This window comes from Halichondria panicea, chromosome 10 (assembly GCF_963675165.1).
Source record: "Halichondria panicea chromosome 10, odHalPani1.1, whole genome shotgun sequence".
Lineage (NCBI taxonomy): Eukaryota > Metazoa > Porifera > Demospongiae > Suberitida > Halichondriidae > Halichondria > Halichondria panicea.
In genome coordinates, this window is record NC_087386.1 from 1 (window position 1) to 21,976 (window position 21,976).

Here is a 21,976-nt window from a genome sequence, read left to right on the forward strand (position 1 = left end):
ACACACACACACTGCTCATCTTGTTACTGTGGCTTATATACAACCACACAACTGACTTATTGTACACTTACTTGAGAAGTGGGTCTAACGCTGGTGTATGTGTGATGTGATGGCGGACTGCACTAGCGGCTCAACACAGGACAAGATGATACAGCAATCAGATCGCCATCTTTATTTAGCTGTGGGGGTTCCCAAGGGGAATACCCTTCTAAAACCGTACATGTGTAAACACTGTGTACTATGATGTCACATGCTGAGACACCCACGCATCTAAACAGTGTAATTAATTTTTTTGTGGTCAAAATTTGCATACCTGACATTCTTTTCATGTTTTATAGCATTATAAAAAGATCTGCAGCCTTGGTACAAACTAACAGCACCGTCCTTTCTGCGAGAGTCTACAAAAGCATCTGCATCTGCAACGAAACAAGCTCATTTTAGAGCACTTTCTTCATTGGATTCCAAAGTACGTTTGCAGCAAAATAGAATGTGTGCTTTGGTGCAAAGTAAACATCCTCGTTGTTGCTTTAAAACGCGAGTCTTGTTGCACTTTACATTAGTGTGCTAGCTAAAGTGTGTCTGGTTGCTTGTGGACGAGCAGCAAGGTATTCTGCCAAGTAAACAATTGTTTTATCTAGCTTGCTAATCTGCTGAAACTGTGTCAACAAACTAGCTATATTATCATTGCACTCTCTATTTATTTTTCTGCAGAAAGCCAGTTGAAATCTGCCTGATGCCTAATGCAATAGAGACTCTGGAACCATCTGACTATCTCAGCCTTGGTTCTCCTGCAGCCAGCGACATGCAGAGACACCATCCCTACCGCTATCAGCTCTACCCAACTACTGCTTACACTGTGCCAGCAGGTATCTCTCCAGCTGCAGCAGCCTATCCGCAGTACCAGACCAGCTACGATGCCATTTATCGCAACTATCAGGCCTATGGGTCACTTGGAGGACACTCCTCTGCCGGCATGATGCAGTCACCAGCGGTTGTGAGCCCAGGTATCGAAGTGGCTGGAAACTATCCTATGAGAATCCAACGTCCACAAAAGCCACCATACTCTTACATTGCCCTGATAACTCTCGCTATCATGAGCAAACCGGAAAGAAAAGCAACTCTGGCTGAGATTTGTCAGTACATTCGCGAGACCTTCCCTTACTACAGAGAGAATTGCAAGCAAGGATGGGAGAACAGTATTCGACACAACCTTTCCCTCAACCAATGCTTCCAGAAGCTCCCTCGTGAACAAGGGAAACCTGGCAAAGGACATTTCTGGGTAATTGACCCCGGAGCACGACACATGTTTGACGATGGATCTTATCGTAGGAGAAAGAGACGCTACATGAAAGGAGACAACCCAGACTCAGCAGAAGAACATCAAGATGCCATGATGCCACAGCAATCGCGAGGCATGGGCATAGACAATCTTATACAGCAGGCTCGCTTCATGAACATTATTCCTCGCTCGATATTTGCCCCTCAAACCTCCCCTGGTATTATCTCCCCAAACACACCTAACTATCCCACAGAGCCTCGGATGATCACTGCACAGCTACCACCTTACAGCTCCCTACAAAATCAGATGTATCATCAGCCAAGTGGTATTGCTGACCTACCTGTAGCAACCACTACACTGCCACTTCCCACTGGCTACCCTCAGCATCATATGCTCATTAGTTCTGGCCCAGTCTCAGGTCAAACAGTGATTCAAGATCAATCGTCGACTATTGCAGAGTCTCAGTACAGCTCGCAAGCAAGTCCGTCCATCTCCCAGATGCCATGGTCTGCTAGTGTGCCCATGCTAACACCTATAAACCACCTCAGTACTACGACCTCAAGTTCTGAACACTCTCACATTTGCACCACGGCAGTTATTTCCGACTGCAGCAGTGAAGCGTCTGGTTCCCCTCAGGCCTGCCTCGAGCCTGTCTATCCCTTCAGCCAGGACTCCAGAATGAGCAGAGTATCCTATTCTGAGATCGAAGAGTGCCTGGGCAGCAGCAAGATCTCCCTCCACATCCCAGCCATCCAGACGGAGATAGAGCCACTGGGCGACAGGGACTCCTCCTAAAGAAGCACCAAATGCTGCAAACACAATCACTTGAACATTCAATCAAATATTTCACTGTATTTCTCACATCACTTTCACCCTATGTATAATTTGTACTGTTTTTTATTTTTATTTGTGTATCAGGAATTCAGGTACTAGAGAGAATGATTAAATATGTCTAGCTGTTGCATTTTTGTTGAGAATCAAATGTTTTTTGCCTGTGAAATAACGTAAGCAGAAGTTTGCATGCCAATTAGATCGTACATGTAGTAGTACGAGCTCCACCCCTCTTCACGGGTCAAAGCCTCAAGGGTCAGAATATTCCACGTGGATATATAAAGTTACAGAGCTCCAGCTACATTCCTTGGTATCCTACATTCTTGCTATTAACCAACACACGTACACCGACCCACAGACGATAATGGCGACTCCAGCAGGACCTCGGAATATAGCTCTCATCACTGGCATCACAGGACAGGTGGGTGATAAGTGGGTGTGTAGCTAGCCCCATGGAGACAGGTATCTAACCGTGTGTACCCCTCCTCCACAGGATGGGTCGTACCTAGCCGAACTGCTCCTGGAAAAGAACTACGAGGTAAGACACACAGTCCCAGTATATAGTTGTAGTTGTCTGCCCCGCCTCTCTAGTAGTATATAGCTGTGTGGTCAAGGGTGGTGTTGTGGTGAAGGGCGGTGTGCTTTAGTGTGCAGGAGGGTTATTTTAGTGCGGGATTTTCGAGCTCACTTGAAGTGTTCTGTCACTTGCTTTGGACCATTTAAATTTCCTCCCCTTAACAAAATCCTCCCTGTTTAAACTAAGATGCCTTGTGTAGGTGTGGTGTGGGTGTGGGTGTGGTGTGGTGTGGTGTGTGTAGTAGCTGGGTAACTTGTTTGCTTGTTTAACACACTCTTCGATTTCAACTCGAGAGCTGTTTTGATGATTTAGCATCTCTAGCACTCAAATCATTCGTTGCTGTCCATAGCACGTTGTGTGTGTTTGATTCCTCACCTGTCCACCAGGTTTCACTTAGCAACACCTGGTGTCTCCACCACCCTCACACCCTCACACCCACACACCCTCACATCCTCACAGGTCCACGGGATTATCCGACGAGCTAGTACATTCAACACTGGCCGCATCAAGCATCTCTTCACCAAGCCAGAGCTGCACACTGGAGGAAGTAAGTGTCTGCATGTCATCTGGCTATAGCTATAACATACTGAAGCATTGTCTCAATTTGGTGATTGTAAAAGAATTGTGTGGTTCATACTAGAGGTAGGGTAGGACTGTACCGATATGGTAGCCAGAGAGAGATGGTAGCCTTAGAGTCGGTTGGTTCATAACAGTTTGAATGGTGTGTTTAGATTATGTGTTTGCTTTAGTCTCTCTGAGTGGTTAAGTGGCCACTGTTGACTTTCCCTGCTCCTATAGAACATGACAAGCCTGACATGTTTCAGTTCCATGCAGTGCAATCAAGCCTTCCAGTGAGGGCTTCACATGTCATGTACATTGCATGCGCTCATTTCATCTCTGGCATAATTATGATGTGTTATTGGTAGAGTTTGTAATGTGAAAGAGCTGCATATACAGTGAGTGTAGCTGTACAAAGCTAGCACAGTGGGACATGCAGGTGGCCCTGTTGGAGTGTGTCCTTAGCAGTCACTGTATACCATGGCATTGAATTACAAGCACTCACAATAACACTGTTCTGTTCCCCTGTTGTTTTGGTATGCTTGTAATTCATTGCAAGTGTCAACATTTACTGCTTGTATTATATATGAAGCATTGTGCAGCTTTCCAACCTGTGCAGTGTGAAGCCCACACTAAAACTGAGCATCAGTTGATAGCCATCATGTTGGAGAGCTGCTCTGTGTGTGTATAGTGACCCTAAATAAACACTTCCATCTGCATAGCTCTGCTCAACAGAGGGACTTTGTTTGTTCAGCTTTCTTATCTTCAACTTCTCATCCTCAATCCTTACAACAGACCTCACCTCACTTCACCTGACTAGCACCCAACCACTGATCAATATGTGATAGTCAACCTAATGCACCCCATCCTGCCCAGAGCCTAGCTACTAGCTATGGCTGTTAGCTAGCTATGGGTGTTAGCTAGCTATGGGTGTTAGCTAGGTGATGCTGCCTAATGTGTGCACTAGCTTTGTTTGCTTATGCTCCACTCTCAAAGAGTATGGAAAATGGTGGCACTAATAGCTCCATTACTGGGCTGATTGGTCAGTGCCTGTCGCTGATTTAGTGGGCTAACGTACACACACATTGAAACACCTCTCACCTGCTAAGTCAACACTAGCTCATCCTCACACTAGTGGCCATTAGCTACAGTGCCCATTATATAGAGATGCCTGCCTGGCTGTATCGCTACATTGTACCTCACTGCTCATATATAGCTACCATCATTGTTGCATGCTGCCCTGTTCTGTTGGTTGAGGTCCAATATAACAGTATTCATATGCTAGTTAATGTTATTCATGAGGGTGGGTTAGTGCCTCTGTCGCAGCTGTTCCCCTCTAGCAGTCCTGTGTGTGTGTGAGTGGGTGTGTGTGCGGCCACCAGAACGCCCTGTGGTGTTTGCTTGTGCACAGTTGCTTATGAGGGGGCGGTGGCCTGGTCTCTATGTGTGTGTTCAATGATTGCTGTACTGTCCCCCTCAACTAGAACTACACCTTCACTATGGTGACCTGACTGACTCCTCTTCACTAGTCAAGCTCATCAGCGAGGTGAGCCCTACACACACACAGCGCTCCTAGCCTTGCACCACACACAGCTGTACCTGTACCTGTACCTGTACCTGTACCTGTACCTGTACCTGTAGCTGGAGTCTAGAGCATTGTGACAGTGCTCTGCAGCTCACTGGGGAAGGCAAATACTAAATTGCAAAAAGTATACCAGTGTACACTAGTGGACCATGGCACCACTCTATCAAAGGTCTTGGGTCAAATACTATTTTTGTAATGTACCATTTGCCCCGAACTTCCCCAGTGAGCTGGTATTGCTAGAGTCTAAAGTATTCAATTTCATATAATAAAATAAATGTTTCACATTCTGTGTACAACTCATATGAGCTGAGGCTGGTTATCAATTCTCTCTTGTTCAGATTCGTCCGGTGGAGATCTATAATCTAGGAGCCCAGAGCAACGTTAAGGTCAGTAACCATGGTAACACACCACCCCCTTAGTCTGGTAGTGGTCAGTTCAAACATTCAAACCATATCAACTCTAACCAACGGATGGAGATAATGATATTCATGCAACCAGTTAATGATATTCACAGCACATTGGTCCTATCTAGTCACGCTGCGTGCTCTCATTCGTGAAAAGAGGACCATTGCGTGGGTGGGTGGGTGTTCTGAGGGCTGATTGGATGATTTTGTGGCACTTTCATAGTTTTGCCTGGTTTTGTGTGGGTGGCAGGCACTGATAACAGCCTGCTTGTGTGGGTGGACACGCCCCCTTTCACTACATCACTGGTTGATGGGATGTATTTTGTTCCCTGCAGTTGTCCTTTGACCTCTCGGAGTACACGGCCAACGTGGACGGTGTGGGCACACTCAGGATATTAGACGCTGTGCGGACGTGTGGTCTAGAGAAGACTGTGCGCTTCTATCAGGTAATGTATAGTGCTGAAAACCATTTCTTGTCTAACTGTCCCCTCTTAGCTTAGGGGCTTATGTGTGTGTGTGTGTGTGTGTGTGTGTGTAGAACGCCCACTCTTTTAATGAAGTACTCAGTTTCATTAGCTGATCTAGAGGAGAGGAATTGGTTTACATTGTGTTTATTTTGTTCATATCATTTCCTTCTGAACCTTTCCCTGTACTCACCACACACACACGTGCATGTCAGTAGAAATTGAAAAGTGATACTTTGAGAAAGATCCACAACCTTTTCCTAGACTAACTGGTTTGTTTGGGCCTGGCTAAACACACCTGGCACTAAGTGCTGCCCAATGTGTGAGGCTCTCTGTGTACACTGGCAGAGTTGTGCTAGCTTTGTTAGTTTCGTTATTCCACGGTGTGTGTGTATGGTGAGTGGTGACTAGCTAGTGTGTGTGTACCCTGCATGGTGAGTGATGTCATGGCTTGTGTGGAGGGGACACCTGAAACCTTATGTACCGTGATTCAATACTGTAGCTGTTTCATTCACCTTGCTCATATGTGACAACTGAGGGAAGCCTTACACAATCAAGCTGCATCTTGACTGACCAGTGTTTTGCCCATTCAAACGAAGCCCTCTTGGAAACATTTTGCATTCTGATTGACTTTCTAGTTGTTTTTGTGGCTTTGATAGTTTGAAGTGGTTTAGTAGGTGCTGATGGTTGGGGTCATGAACCCAGTCCCCTTGTGTGTACACTCACCCACCCTCAGGGAAAGCCTGGGAGGATAGTTTCCCTTCACTTTATCAGATCTCACACGTGTCATTTCACACTCTGGGAATTTTTGCTGGTGAAGATTGATGTGTTTGATTGCCCAATTTTTGCTGACTGTGCATAAAAATTGCTTGACTTGAGGCAGGATATGGTGGTCTGGCCGGGGTCAAAGGTCGTCTTTGAACGATTGCGTGTTTGTTTAGTTAGAGTTGTCGGTTTACTGTAGCCTGTGTTATTGTAGCTGGACACTCTGTTAGTTTTTACCCTCAATTACCTCACCTGTTTACAACTATTGGGCTACCTGCTTCCTACGCTCTACCATTGAAACTGAAGGTGGAGGTATACAGTAGCAGTCATGTCATGTACCCTCCACCCACACACACACCCCCACACACACACCCTCACAGGCGTCTACTAGCGAGCTGTTTGGCAAGGTGCAGGAGATCCCCCAGACTGAGACCACACCCTTCTATCCTCGCTCTCCTTATGGGGCGGCCAAACTTTACGCTTATTGGATTGTTGTCAACTATCGTGAGGCATACAATATCTATGCATGTAATGGAGTGCTCTTCAATCATGAGAGCCCCCGCAGAGGTACACACCCTCACATCACACACTCCCACCCACCCACACCACACACACTCTCCACCCCCACATACAGGTGAAACCTTTGTAACGCGTAAGATAACTCGCAGTGTTGCTCAGATCCACCTCAAGCACAGAGAGTCAGTGAGTCACTTCCTGTTTGTGTATGAGACCCCCCACTGAGTCACTTCCTGTGTGCGTATGAGACCCCCCACTAACACCCCCTCCCCTACATGCAGTTCAAGCTGGGTAACCTCGATGCTAAGAGAGACTGGGGACATGCCAAGGATTATGTGCAGGTCAGCTAGACTATTCATGGCACCCTCCCTTGGTCTGGTAGTCATGGTTACTACACAAATATGCCCCTATGAATAACCTGTGTTGTAGTAAGCACATGTACATGTTACTTGTGTGTGTATGAATAACCTGGAAGGAACAGCTGCCTCGTTGTGTTGTCATGAATAGCCACTCACTCAGACAGTGGGTCCGGCCAGGGCTATCGTGAATATTTCCTGATGACCCTTTACCAACACACACACACACACACACATACGCCCACACACAGGCCATGTGGCTTATGTTGCAGAGGGAGAGTCCGGAGGATTATGTGATAGCCACTGGAGAGGTCCACAGTGTGAGAGAGTTTGTGGAGCTATCCTTCAAGGAGGTCGGCGTGGAAATAGAGTGAGTCACACACCCCACACCCACGCCTACACACACCCACCCACACACACCCTGTGTAGATGGAAAGGCTCGGGCGAGGCTGAGAAGGGCTTTGATAAGAGCACTGGAATAGTGAGAGTTGAGGTGGACCCGAAGTACTACAGACCCACTGAAGTGGTGAGTGTACAGTACAGCAGTAGCCATGGTGATGGTCATAATGTGTCATATTGTGTCATATTAGGATTACTTACAAGGTGACGCCTCAAAGGCTGAGCGAGAGCTGGGTTGGAAGACATCCACTCCCTTCACAGTGAGGACACTCTATACTACAATATCTCATTCTTGTGTTTCTAACTATCGATTATAAGCTTTATTTCGATTGTGATTTATGCGAAAACTAAAAAATCGCATTCAAAAACCGATATACAGTATAATATACTTGAGGTGTAATGAGTGGATGCCCCCCCTCCCTCCCAGGACCTGGTGAAGGAGATGATGGTGTCAGACATTGCTCTAATGACCAAAGATCCCACAGCATGAGCATTGTACTAGGAGACTATTGAACTGAACCAAGAGTGTCTATATTTCATTATAGGGATATAATTATTATAATAAAATTATATAGTTAGTGGTTAGTTGTATTATCAAGAGTCATTTGGTATTATATTCATTTCTCATGATTACCAAGTGAACATTTTGTGCATGTTTGAGAGTACAATAATAAATGAACGACTGTTATATCATCTGAAGGGGAACACTTTCTTATAACGTGAGTTGGGTACTTTATCTTTGTTCTTGAGTTTCCTGACAGCTTCTCTGATGTGCTTGGGTTGTAGTGGCCCCTCCCCCTCACGAGCAGCACACGCCTCCTCAACCAGCTCGCCCACATACACCTGCACACACACACAGACTCGAGCTATGCATGGGGACAGTCAGGAACAACTATGGGGGGGGGGCTATTCCTGCCATTGTAACGATAGCTATAGAGCTAGGGCCTAACCTTGGCTATTCCTGCCATTGCAATGACGGCGTTCTGAGGCACACTGGCTCCAGCCACACTCTGCATAATCTTCTTGATGGCTGCCTTGGGGAAAGTGGAGCGACGGTAGATCTCATACTGGTCTTGCTGAGAGTTGGAGAAGGCAGAGACCAACAGCTGTAGCCGATCCATCTCATCCATACCACCGCCATCATCTGAAGGCTCTGGCTCTGAGGGGGAGGGGTGAGGGGTGAGCATGTTGTAACCATTAATGAGGGGTGAGGGGTGAGCATGTTGTAACCATTAATGAGGGGGGAGGGGTGAGGGGTGAGCATGTTGTAACCATTAATGTAGTTGTGAGGTTTATACTATTGACAGGTATAGGTGCGGGCTCAGGCAATGGTGGACTGTCTTCAATCTTCCTCTTCTTAACAGGTCCCTCCTCTGACACATCCTCATCATCATCATCCTCCTTCTTGCGCTTGGAGCTGCCCATAGTCTCAGTCTGCCAGAGTTAGCAGCTAGCGTATAGCCTAGCTAGGAGAACTAGAATACAGTACGTCCACGCGTACGCCCATCTATGAGTTTGTTCTAAAGACGACCTTTTTGATTTGCAACTCCCACCCCAACTCCGCTGACACGCCCCCTCTATTATGTCTCCACGTGGTTGAAGCTGAAGTATAAAACCATTGCTGCTCCAGAGAATGACTGCTGCCAGTGTTCTGGAGGAGGTACTGGGTCGTCTGCTGGTCCCTGACAATGCTGTCATTCAGCAGGTAGAGATGTGCACACATCATATACTGTTAGGGGGCTTCATGTGTGTATAAGGAGTATATCGGTGTACTGGGTGATGGCTGCTTCTAGGCCACCATGGACCTTGTCGTGTCGCCCTCTTATTATTTATTTTTGTAGAAAACCTGCGCAGTGGTTTCCTGTTTATAAGTATAAATAGTGTATGTATCGATGTAGGCCACCAAGGAGCTCCAGTCAGTGTTCAAGGACCCAGTCATTGTCACAGCTCTCTGTGAGGTGCTGCTAGGATCACAGAATCCACAGGTACGTTACTATCATGCTGTGATGGTGTGACTAATGTGTGTGTGTGGGCGTTCAGGTACGCCAATATGCAGCAGTCTTACTCAGGAAAAAAGTTACACAAACTTGGAAGAAGTTGTCACTGGAAGTTAAGCTAACGTGAGTGTGTGCACTGTTGCTATAGTAACCTCATCGTATTCTGCACAGGATAAAGTCAACACTTCTACAGACTCTCTCTCAAGAGACCATGTGAGTTGTGTGCCCGCCCCCTCACACACATGCCCACTCCACACACACACACACACAGTCGACTGGTCCTCCATTCTATAGCTCATCTTGTGGCAGTGATAGTGAAGAGAGATTTCTGTGACAATATTCAGTGGAGTGATCTCAACACCTTCATCCTGGGACACTGGTCAAGCAGCCAGCTGGCACACAAACAGGTTACCACTATGTAACTCATTAGTGTTGACCTCTGAACTCTCTGTACAGTTGGCGATGCTACTACTCTCCAAGCTCATGGACTGTGCAGCTCATTATGTGAGTGGGTGGATAATGAGACTGCCCCTGTCATTAACACCCCCCACACACACAGTACCATGTCATTAATCCCCCCCACACACACACAGTACCATGTCAATGGACAGTTCCCTAATGTATTCCACACACCACCACCCCCCCCACACACACACACCCACACACCACCCACACACACACACACACACAGTACCATGTCAATGGACAGTTCCCTAATGTATTCCACACACCACCACCCCCCCCCACACACACACAGTACCATGTCATTAATCCCCCCCACACACACACAGTACCATGTCGATGGACAGTTCCCTAATGTATTCCACACACACACACACCACCCACACACACACACACACACAGTACCATGTCAATGGACAGTTCCCTAATGTATTCCACACACCACCACCCCCCCCCACACACACACACACACCCACACACCACCCACACACACACACACAGTACCATGTCGATGGACAGTTCCCTAATGTATTCCACACACCACCACCCCCCCCACACACACACACACACACACCCACACACCACACACACACACACCACCCACACACCATACACACACAGTACCATGTCGATGGACAGTTCCCTAATGTATTCCACACACCACCACCCCCCCCACACACACACACACACACACACCCACACACCACCCACACACACACACCACACACACACAGTACCATGTCGATGGACAGTTCCCTAATGTATTCCACACACCACCACCCCCCCACACACACACACACACACACCCACACACCACCCACACACACACACCACCCACACACACACAGTACCATGTCGATGGACAGTTCCCTAATGTATTCCAAATCTTCTCCTCTGCTCTTGAAGATCTTTCTGACCCGACCATCACCTACTACACTCTCAAGTAAGCACACCCTCCACATATTACACCTCCTCACACATGCACACGTAGGTCCCTCACTGCCATGGTAGCGTATGTTGGCTCTGATGACATGGTAAGTGGGTGTGGTCTTGTAGCCCACCCCTCTTATCTCCACACACAGGTGGTGTTTCGCAACCTCATCCCTCACATCATGACGGCTGTTAGCTCCCTTATGCAGACTGATGAGGTACATACACTGTATTGTGAGACCACACCCCTTAATCACACCCACTCCAGGATCGTGCATGCGAGGGTATGGAGTTATTTGATGAGTTGATTGAAGCGGACGTAGCCATAGTAGTGCCCCACCTGCCCTCGCTCATCACGTTCTGTCTAGAGGTGGCCGCTAACTGTAACCTTGGCAACAACATACGTGTCAGAGCCATCTCCTTTGTCTCTTGGCTAGCATCACTCAAGAAAAAGGTGGAAAGTGTAGTACTGGTGTACTGAACACACACACACACACACACACACACACACACTGGCGTACTGAACACACACACACACACACACACTGGCGTACTGAACACACACACACACACACACACACTGGCGTACTGAACACACACACACACATACACACACTGGCGTACTGAACACACACACACACACACACACTGGCGTACTGAACACACACACACACTGGCGTGCTGAACACACACACACACACACACTGGCGTACTGAACACACACCCCCACACACACACTAGGCACTGTTGAAGGCTGGTCTCCTACTTCCTATCCTCCGTGGTATGTTAGGGATCATGGCCATGCCTTCTGATGAGGATGAGGAAGAGGGTTCAGAGTCCGCATCACCTACCACCATTGCTGCTTCAGTATTGGACACTCTCTCCAACCACCTCCCTCCAGACAAGCTCTTCACTCCACTAGTAAGCACTAACCCCTCTGTGTGTGTGTGGGTGTGTGTGTGTGTGTGTGTGTGTGTGTGGGTGTGGGTGGGTGGGTGTGTGTGTGTGTGTGTGTGTGTGTGGGTGTGTGGGTGTGTGGGTGGGTGGGTGTGGGTGTATGTGTGTGTGTGGGGGTGGGGGTGTGTGTGTGTGGGTGTGTGTGTGTGTGTGTGTGGTACATGGCCTCTCTAATGATGAACGCCATGTTATGTGTGTCCAGATGCAGTTACTGGGTCCTTGGGTGGCTAGCTCAGTGGAGCATCAGAGAGGAGCTGCTCTTATTGCCATTGCTGTTATCACTGAAGGCTGCTCTGATCACATTCGCCAACAGTAAGTACTCTGCTCTCCATCTCTATAAATCCTAAATACAAGCTCTGTGATTAGTTGATCTCTTACAATTTTATAGCCTTGCGTCTAGAATTCAGCCGTTTTGATAGCAATCTTTGAGAGCCTGTAATTTGTGTTCAGATTGTCCAATTTGAATGTCCATTATAATAATGTACGATTAGACACAATAAGCAACTCTCAGGATTACATGTGCACCTCTCCCTCCCACCAGCCACATGAAGTCCCTACTGGAGGTGGTCTATAAAGGTGAGCTAGTCCTCGTGTGTGTGTGTGTGTGTGATGTGTGTGATGTGTGTAGGTGTGGGGGATGAGAGTCAGGTGGTCAGGAATGCTGCGTTGTTTGCTATTGGCCAATTTGCTGAATACCTACAGGTAACCTCTCTGTTCCTAGTGTCCTCATTATTGCTGTCCCTCCTAGCCTGATATCAGTGAGTACAGTGCTGACTTGATGCCAGTGTTGTTCCAGTTCCTAGACACTGCCATAGCATCAGATACACACTTCCAGTCATCATCCATCACTAAGATATTCTATGCCTTGGAGAGCTTTATTGAGCACCTAGGAGCTGGCCTTGATCCCTACCTACCCATGCTAATGGAGAAGCTGTTCGTGGCTCTCTCCCTCACCAAGGTAAGGGAGAGTGGGTGGGCGTGTGTGTGTGTGTGTGTGACTGGTAGAGGTTAAGTGGGTGAGAAACTCCTAAGCTTTCAGAAAATCATTTGGACCATCAGAACTCCATATAGTTACAAAAATAATTCTGAACTAATTTACTGCAGGATATCCATGTGCAAGAACTGGTTACCAGCACCTTTGGAGCAGCAGGTATCGTGTGTGTGCAGTGTAGTGTGTGTGGGTGTGTGGTGCGCAGTGCAGTGTGTGGGTGTGTGGATAATGTGACATGTATGGTTCCACAGCAAACGCATGTGAAGACAAGCTGCAACCTTATTTCACCAAAATAGTGGAGACACTCAAGGTAACAATGTCTTATCCAATATGGTCAATATCACCTCTCTCTTGTGTAGGGATTCATTGCTCTCCCACACAACACTGACAATGCAGTACTGCAAGCCCAAGCCATCGGTAGGTACATCTCACACACACACTTCACACACACACTTCACACACACACCCTCACAGATACTCTGGGGACGCTGGCTAGAACGATAGGAGAGGACATGTTTCGCCCACTGGCTCAGGATTACCTTGCTCTGGGAATGGTGAGATTGCTCCTCTCATTATTATCCATTTAATGAGTTGCTTGCAGAACCTGATGCAAAGTGATGACCCGGACACAAGGAGATCAGTGTGAGTGGGTGTGGTGGGAGGGTGGAGCTTGTGAGTGGGTGGGTTTTCTAATTTTTTCTGGTAGCTTAGAAGGAGCGCGTTCAGATGATCTGCTCAAACCACGAACAGCCCACTCTATGTAGTTTAATGTAGTTAAACGTAGTTAACGGGGAAATACACTAACCGCGGCCTTACCTCGAATCACACAGTCGTAGGTGTGGCTTCTGGTTACATGCATGCCTACCGCACATGCGCATCCATGGTTCCACGTGCTAAAGTGCAGCCGCTGTCAGCGAGCCACAGACAAATTGGCTGCTCAAATCTTATGCCTCCCACCTATGGGGGGTGATCAGTGCCAAAACCTCCAGCTCTTTTTATTTAGTACTAAAATCATTTGCATAGTAAAGTTCTACATACAAATGACACACTCTCTCTTATTTGCATGGTGAAGTTCTACATACAAATGATAGTACTCTCATTTGCATCTGGTGAAGTTCGACATACAAATGATACTCTCATTTACATGGTGAAGTTCGACATACAAATGATACTCTCATTTACATGGTGAAGTTCGACATACAAATGATACTCTCATTTGTATGGTGAAGTTCGACATGCAAATGATACTCACATTTGCATAGTGAATTTGCAACTATTCTCCTTTTCACCTAAGAAAAGGCTCAGGGGAGAGAGTTATCTTTTAAAACTCCGTTATTGGACACGCCCACTTATGTGACCAAAAAGGATTGCCACATGAGCGGGCGTGTCCAACACGTAGTTATAACAATAATTATAATGTTAAATGTGTCCTCCTTCATGTTGAGAGTTGTCTTAGGGGCATGCGTGAAGAATGTCACGCTCCCACAATGTTAGCGTCCTATCAACTCCGGTCACACATGTACTACTTCTGTTGCTATATAGCCTCGAGTATAAAATACATTTTTGACATCAAGTATATAAACACCCACACATTATGTAGTTAGTGGTTTGTTCTAATTGTATTCCAACCTTCCCTTTTTCATCCGAGCCCTTCCTTAGATGAAAAAGGGAGTGGTTTCAAGTCAATGCAAATATGTATGAGAGTGTCATTGTAAAACTAACAAAGCTTATCATTTGCCATGCAGCGTTATTTGTATGTAGAACTTCTCATTAATTTGTATTTAGAACTTTCATTTGTATGTAGAACTTCACCATGCAAATAAGAGAGAGCGTGTCATTTGTATGTAAAACTTCACCATGCAAATAATTTTAGTACTAAATAAAAAGAACTGGAGGTTTTGGCACTGATCACCCCCCATACCCACCCCCCCCCCCCCCCCCCCCCATTCACGGAGGTTAAGACCTATATTTTCTATTTTCCATCCGACGATGTTGATATACCGGTTGGGGGGCTGAATGAGGGCCCCCAACACTTACGTGCTTAATGCTAATCGCAGGGGCCCCTCTCTCAGTACTCCCCCAAAACCTAACCGCAGTCTAACCGCAGTCACGTGACCCCTAACCTCTAGCGTGACAGGGCACGTGACATCTGCTTAGACCGGTACTGCCAAAAGATAGTGATATCCTCGCCTAGGATATGATATATGCGATCTAGGATATGACGCATTCCTAGATCACAGTCATTTACTACAATCTGTATGACCATAGTTAACTCAATGATGCGATGTTCTCTGTTATATTCAACGCTAGGTTTCAGAGCCACCTCTAGTAAGCTTCTCAAGGGAAAGAATTAAAAGCGTCTTATTTGTTGAATGCTATTGTATCACACATGCCCCTCCCCTTTGCTCAGTTACGGGATGTTAGCGTCGTTGTCGTGTGTGCTGGGAGAGGAGCTGGGACCACACCTACCAACCATTGTGGAGAGGATGATGGAATCACTTACCTCCCAGGAGGGGGTCAAGGTTCGCTGTATGTCACTATATCACCTATATTATACTGCTCCTCTGATTGGTCAGATCCACTACGATTCGTTTGATGTCTCGTTGCTTGGTTTTGATGAGGAAGGGGAAAAGGCGGACATGGAGGCAGGGATAGACTCAGATGAAGGCATTGAAGGGTAGGACATACTGTGTGGGAGTGTGGGGTGGGTGTGTGTGGGGGTGTGTGGGGGTGTAGTAACTGTATAATTATGTCATCATGTGACTCTCCTTATACCAGCAATGCAATAGCCAGTGACACCGCTACAACACATGTAACCAGTTCTTGCTACGCTAAGTAACCATTACCTGTGTGTGTGTGTGTGCAGGTATTCGGTTGAGAACGCCTATATGGAGGAGAAGGAGGACACTTGCAATGCACTAGGAGAAATAGCTGAGAACGTAGGGTGAGTATGAACCTTGAACTATGACCTCTGTACCCTTGACCTCTGCTTCATAGGAGCCAGTTTCTACCATACATTGACGATTGCTTCAAGGAAATATCCATCCTCACAGAGGTGTGTGGGCGAGTGTGTGTGTGTGTGCCATGTGACCCCTACCCACTCAGAACTCGGTGGAGGGTATACGTAAAGCTGCTATTTGGGCGCAAGGTCGACTGTGTAAAGTGTGGTACAAGTGTGTGGTTGCCATGGATACAGAGAGTCGTGAGAGTATAGAGTATTTACTCAACTCAACATTTCTCAGTTTTGCTGCGACTGTGCGTACAGACTGTGATCGCTCTGTTGTCATAGCAACCCTGGAGACACTGGAGGACTTATTGAAGAGCTTGAAGGGGAATAGTCCGTTCCCCCTCACGCAGAAACCATTGTCCAGTCTCCTAGTGTCTCTACAGGATATATTCAATAATAAGGTAACCACGTACTGCTTGCATGTACATGCAGACAGAGGGCGGGCACAACCTATGTGTGTGGGCGTGGGCTCATGTGACGTGTTTATTCCTATATTTAAGGCAACACTTTAAATATACGACATTTTTCTTTAACATTGACTTAGTTTTGTGTGACATTTTTATTATTATAATGTTGTGTCGCTCTGGCTGTTAGTACTGTGTTGACCTCTGACCCCGTGCAGGCGCAGTGTCAGGAGGAGGAGGATGGAGGTGACCTTGATGACCTCTCAGAGTATGACAGTGTGTTAGTTGAGTGTGGGGGGTCTGTGTTAGGCCCCCTAGCTGGAGCTGTGGGGGGTGGGGTCTTCCTGATACACCTACCTGAGGTACTACCTCAACTACTCACCAAGCTTGTGAGTACATGCAGAGTAACTCAGTGGATGCTTGTATCATCCTCCCCCATATAGAGTGGCTCTAGTGGAGACCAATCCTTTGCTGTTGGAACACTGGCTGAGGTATTGCATGTGCACCAAAGGTTGCAGCTTGTGTGTGTGTTGGTTTAATCTTTGTCACTGCAGATTATAGAAGGTCTAGGATCTCATGCTTGTCATGTGACTAGCCTCTATCCAACATTTGTGGAGTACAGTGGTGATGCTCGTGCAGAAGAGGTGTGCAGTAACTCAGTGTATGGTCTGGGGCTATTAGCAGCCAATGGTGGGCCTGACATGACCAGGTATGAAGCCTCGTAGGTAGTGGTGTGCTTTTGGTCCCAAACCTTTCAATTTGAAGTGTGGCTACAAGTGATTAAATAGCTGCTCATAACTACTTGATTTATGATTCATTAGCACATATGTACAAGACATACATGTACTGAGATTACTATAAATAAGCATGTACCCAATGCCCCCCCCCCCCTCTGCCTGCTTTATAGCCATGTACCCAATGCCCCCCCCTGCCTGCTTTATAGCCATGTACCCAATGCCCCCCCCCTCTGCCTGCGTTATAGCCATGTACCCAATGCCCCCCCCCTCTGCCTGCTTTATAGCCGTACCCAATGTCCCCCCCCCCTGCCTGCTTTATAGCCATGTACCCAATGCCCCCCCCCCCCTCTGCCTGCTTTATAGCCATGTACCCAATGCCCCCCCCCCTCTGCCTGCTTTATAGCCATGTACCCAATGCCCCCCCCCTCTGCCTGCTTTATAGCCATGTACCCAATGTACCCCTCTGCCTGCTTTATAGCCATGTACCCAATGTCCCCCCCCCCCTCTGCCTGCTTTATAGCCATGTACCCAATGTACCCCTCTGCCTGCAGTAAATATCCAGAAGTGCTGAGTCATCTGTTCAGTGTGGCTCACGCACGTAAGAGTGCCAAGTCTCGTCGTATCCTTGACAACGTGTGTGGGGCAGTGTGTAGAATGATCCTTGCCCACCAAGACAGTGTCCCTCTAGATCAGGTGATGACTCTCCCCTCAGACTCCCAGGGCTGCTAGTAACTGCCCTGTGTGTGTGTGTGTGTGTGTGTGTGTGTGTGTGTGTGTGTGTGTGTGTGTGTGTGTGTGTAGGTGCTTCCAGTGCTCATGGCCTCCCTGCCACTGGTGGAAGATATGGAGGAAGCTACTACTGTCTATAGCTGTCTCCAACACTTGCTCTCCAACAGGAACACTGCTGTAAGCCACCTCTCACTTATTGTGTATCTGTCAGAGTCCAGCCCCCTTTCCAATGGTGCGCTACAAGCTCTGTGATTAATATAATTATAGCTTGTTGTAGTGTTTAGGATTCAGCCATTTGGTAGTGATCTTTGAGATCTCTATAAGCTAGTGGTGCTAGTAGATTGTCCATGCATTACATATCTCATTGTGTACTCTCAAGGTGATGAGTCACCTCTCCACTGTCCTCAAGGTGCTGGCACATGACCTCACTCCAACCTCACAGCTCCCTAAAGGTGAGTCACTCTCTGTGGCTCTAGGGCCTAATTATGTGAGCTAAGTAATATGTAGCCATTATGGACTATTGTAGCCTATATTAATTAGTACACAGCTGACATTTGCAGCACCCTTCACTACATGTATGCCCAGCACACTGCCCCCCCCCCCCAGGGCTGAGAGGTGAGCTGATGTCACTAGTGTGTGCACTCAACAGAGAGTGTCCTGCTGAAGTGAATGCTGCTAGTACTGCACTATCACAGGAACAACTGACAATACTAACTAACATTATCAACTCATGATTCCCTACACACGTGATGTACATGCAATCATTATTCTTGTGCTCTTGTTTATATGGTGTGTGTGTTGTCTGAAGTGCCACTCTGTCTGGTGATAACAAGAGTTCATTATCCGCAGGGAAAGTTTCCCATACAATGTGTAAACTGGGTGGGTCTGTGGCCACCGCGCGCTAGTACTACATGTATTATAGTGGTTGCAGTAATGCGCATGCGCAGCTCAAATCTCTATGCAGTGGCCAATACTCTATTCTGATTGGTTGCTAAGCCATCGCACCAGCAGTTGCCCTCGTGGATTTGTTGGTGAAGGCTATAGAAGATGGTGAGTTCTTCAGCTCTCTTGCTGATCATTTCTGCTAGTGTAGTTTGTCTTGTATTGTTGGGTAACAGTTATTGTTGCAATTGTATATTAAATCCTGTGCTTACTGAATCTTAATTTGTTCCTCAGAATTTTGATGCAGCGATTGCATTCAGTAGAGGACTAGACTGTACACAGATCGAATGTTGCAGAAGAACAGATCATCCACGTGATGTACGTGTTCGGGCCTCACATTGGAATACCAGGTAACCATCCTTGCAAGAGAATAGACAACCATTTCAGTGTGTTTTAAAGTGACTAACGGCTTTCATATAGGTTGTTTTGTTGAGACTTGTTGACTTTGAATCTGCTGTTGATGTTTGATTAATATAATTGTTGGTTTACTGTGGCCTCTTTTGTGACTGTGATTGTGTGTAGGCCATGCAGCTATTAATAGTAACATGCTTGCCAGCACTGCGCTAGCTTGTAGATAAATAGTTAGGGCCTCGCCTTACGTGAGTATACGCATGGCTAAGAGTCTATTACTCTGCATGGTCTTAAACCCTTTGGGGGGGGGGGGGCGTAGCACTGGAGTAACCAATCAGAATGTGTGTGGAAGGTTCTTCAACAGTCGGGTTGCAGGACAGCATCTTCTTGTTTTTGGAACCGTTGTTGAACCAGCCTTCGGGGTGCAACGATGGATTACTCATGGCACTCCAGTCTACCGGAGGGAGCACTCTGCTGTTAGTACCTGCCTAATGGGAAAGCAGCACAGGGTATGTTCCTCCGGGAGCATATCCTGCCATAATAGGGAGTGTTGAGATCTCGTTATCAGTTCCAATAGTTAGTTAGCTAGGATCATTAGAAAATAGCTAGCTATAATAATTATAGTTAAACAACTGCTGCTTCTTGGCTTATGCTAATCTGTTATGACGGCTTTTTTAGGATCTTAACTCTGTGCCTACTGCACATGGAATTGGTAAGTTTAGGCTTTAACTAAACTCTAGGTGTGCCAAGGGAACTTTAGCCTTTGACTGGATTAGTGAAAAGTAGTCTTGAGCACTTGTGCAAGCCTTGCATGCCAGGCTTGTTGCAACTGGAGTCGACAAGGGCTTCAAAAGCAAGGAGGTGTTGTCTCTGTGAGTCTACTGTTGTTGAACCATCCCACACATTCTGGTTGATTACTTCTGTGCTCAGTTAATGGTACTCACAGTCACAGGGTCCCTTTAGTTTATTATGCCCTTATTGTATTAGTCCCTTGGGCAAGGAAACTACTGGTGGTGGTGTTCCCTTAGTTACTGCATGGGTTTGTACAATACTGTGACTACTGATTGAGGATAGTTCAACAGAGGATTGAGCTGAGGAACAGCAGGTTGCAGGAAAGTGTCTTCTATCTAATCTGAACTCAGCCAGTGGGTTGACGTCAGTGTCGTGGACCTGTAGTGTACTGAACGGACGAGCATCTGTTGTGAGTATCAGCTTTGGTGAAAACAGCACGGCGGCCGCCCTCCTTGGAGGGGGTGTGAGGACTCCGGTCAGTCAAGAGGGGTTGAAGCGATTGCTTGGTACACGGTTAGCACACTAACTGTTGTACCCGTCAATCCACTGGCTGGTTTGGACAGGCAGACGGTACTTCCCTGCAACCTACTGCTCTCAGCTCAATCCTCTGTTGAACTATCCTTAACCAGTAGTCACAGTATTGTACAAGCCCTTGCATGGTAGGGTTGGAGGTGGCCCCTTGCTAATTGCTGTTAAGGAATTGGTAAATTTATGTGGTGTTGTCTGAAAATATGTAAGTGGTTGTGGAAATGTCTTCTCTGCACGCTTGGTTTGGTGGTGTGCCGTGTTTGTTATTTGTCTGGTATTGTGATTGGATTGAGTTATTGTGGTTGGTCTGGTTGTTGTCTCATCATCGTCCCTTGGGCAGGATTGTTCATGCTGTGGTGTTTGTTGACACTGCTGAATATTCGTTACTAGGTTTAAGTTTCCACACCCACACAATCTGTGCATGGCTGTTGTTAACAATATTTGCCAACTCTTTGTCATGTTTTCCACAGCAAAACTTGTGTACTGACTAATATTAATATCCACTGACGTAGCACATTTTATATTCTTTTCTCTCCATAGCTACTGTGCCTCGAGAAAACAACAATCTAGCCATCTATAAGTAACGTTTGTGTGTGTGTCCCTCCCTATGCAGGTGAGCATCTATAAGTAACATTTGTGTGTGTCCCTCCCTATATGCAGGTGAGCATCTATAAGTAACGTTTGTGTGTGTGTCCCTCCCTATGCAGGTGAGCATCTATAAGTAACGTTTGTGTGTGTGTCCCTCCCTATATGCAGGTGAGCATCTATAAGTAACGTTTGTGTGTGTGTCCCTCCCTATATGCAGGTGAGCATCTATAAGTAATGTTTGTGTGTGTGTCCCTCCCTATGCAGGTGAGCTTAACCTTTGTGAATATCATGATGGCTTGCAGGAGCTACTGGTCTCACTACACAGGGAGGGTACTGGTTCCCTCCTCCGCAACTATCTGATAATGTGTATTGCATATAGCAATAGGTAAGGACAGTGTGGTCCCCTCGACAGGTAAGGACAGTGTGTGACCCCATGGCAGGTAAGGACAGTGTGTGACCCCATGGCAGGTAAGGACAGTGTGTGGTCCCCTCGGCAGGTAAGAGCTTATTTAACTTTTATGGTACATATTTCATGACAGCTTGCAGGAGCTATGGCTTGGGGGGAGATGTTTTGCTCCGCTACTATCAGTACGTTGTTGTCACACATCACTCCCTCCCCCACATGTGTTGTATCTGGAAGTCAAGACTTGAAGAAATAAACATTTGTCATTTTAATTGATGGTGGAGTTTTTATAACACCTGGTTTTGTGATTATTTTTATTTTGTGATTAATGTATTACAGGGTCATCAAAAATAATTGCTAATTTTCTGTACCATTATCATGCAAAGGTTTTTAAGTGAAATGATCGTTATAACTTTAAGTGAAG

The 21,976-nt window shown here is 46.7% G+C and overlaps 4 protein-coding genes across 5 annotated transcripts; 3 read left to right on the forward strand and 1 right to left on the reverse strand.

Annotated features, from left to right (window-relative positions):
• The first annotated feature begins 319 nt into the window (after nt 1–319).
• On the forward strand, nt 320–2,282 carry LOC135342542 (forkhead box protein D1-like). Of its 2 annotated transcripts, none has more exons than XM_064539277.1 (2): nt 320–466; nt 712–2,282. In XM_064539277.1, the coding sequence occupies exon 2, from the start codon at nt 734–736 to the stop codon at nt 2,072–2,074; it is 1,341 nt and encodes a 446-aa protein (XP_064395347.1). In that variant the 5' UTR covers nt 320–466; nt 712–733; the 3' UTR covers nt 2,075–2,282. The 2 variants fall into 2 exon arrangements, with proteins under 2 accessions (XP_064395347.1, XP_064395346.1); XM_064539276.1 differs by lacking the exon at nt 320–466 and adding an exon at nt 507–605.
• Nucleotides 2,283–2,343: 61 nt separating this feature from the next.
• LOC135342544 (GDP-mannose 4,6 dehydratase-like) lies at nt 2,344–8,367 on the forward strand. Its single transcript, XM_064539278.1, has 13 exons — nt 2,344–2,531; nt 2,604–2,648; nt 3,147–3,234; nt 4,730–4,791; nt 5,169–5,216; nt 5,570–5,680; nt 6,844–7,030; nt 7,098–7,165; nt 7,261–7,320; nt 7,587–7,705; nt 7,765–7,861; nt 7,926–7,994; nt 8,162–8,367. Exons 1-13 carry the CDS (start codon nt 2,475–2,477, stop codon nt 8,222–8,224), a joined length of 1,074 nt encoding a protein of 357 aa, XP_064395348.1. The 5' UTR covers nt 2,344–2,474; the 3' UTR covers nt 8,225–8,367.
• Nucleotides 8,335–9,266, reverse strand: LOC135342549 (transcription initiation factor TFIID subunit 11-like). Its single transcript, XM_064539286.1, has 3 exons — nt 9,033–9,266; nt 8,685–8,893; nt 8,335–8,577 (listed from the first exon to the last, which is right to left on the reverse strand). The coding sequence occupies exons 1-3, from the start codon at nt 9,157–9,159 to the stop codon at nt 8,425–8,427; spliced, it is 489 nt and encodes a 162-aa protein (XP_064395356.1). The 5' UTR covers nt 9,160–9,266; the 3' UTR covers nt 8,335–8,424.
• Nucleotides 9,267–9,282: 16 nt separating this feature from the next.
• On the forward strand, nt 9,283–21,952 carry LOC135342540 (importin-4-like). The gene is made up of 33 exons (XM_064539274.1): nt 9,283–9,439; nt 9,633–9,719; nt 9,775–9,854; nt 9,903–9,944; nt 10,003–10,138; nt 10,188–10,235; nt 11,042–11,136; nt 11,185–11,227; nt 11,276–11,341; nt 11,392–11,577; nt 11,865–12,044; nt 12,283–12,392; nt 12,622–12,656; nt 12,709–12,782; nt 12,829–13,038; nt 13,185–13,230; nt 13,323–13,381; nt 13,431–13,488; nt 13,546–13,625; nt 13,673–13,713; nt 15,482–15,593; nt 15,648–15,748; nt 15,938–16,015; nt 16,069–16,126; nt 16,177–16,479; nt 16,701–16,871; nt 16,926–16,973; nt 17,037–17,191; nt 17,771–17,912; nt 18,021–18,125; nt 18,328–18,400; nt 18,555–18,998; nt 19,125–21,952. The coding sequence occupies exons 1-32, from the start codon at nt 9,368–9,370 to the stop codon at nt 18,680–18,682; spliced, it is 3,222 nt and encodes a 1,073-aa protein (XP_064395344.1). The 5' UTR covers nt 9,283–9,367; the 3' UTR covers nt 18,683–18,998; nt 19,125–21,952.
• The last annotated feature ends 24 nt before the right edge of the window (nt 21,953–21,976 follow it).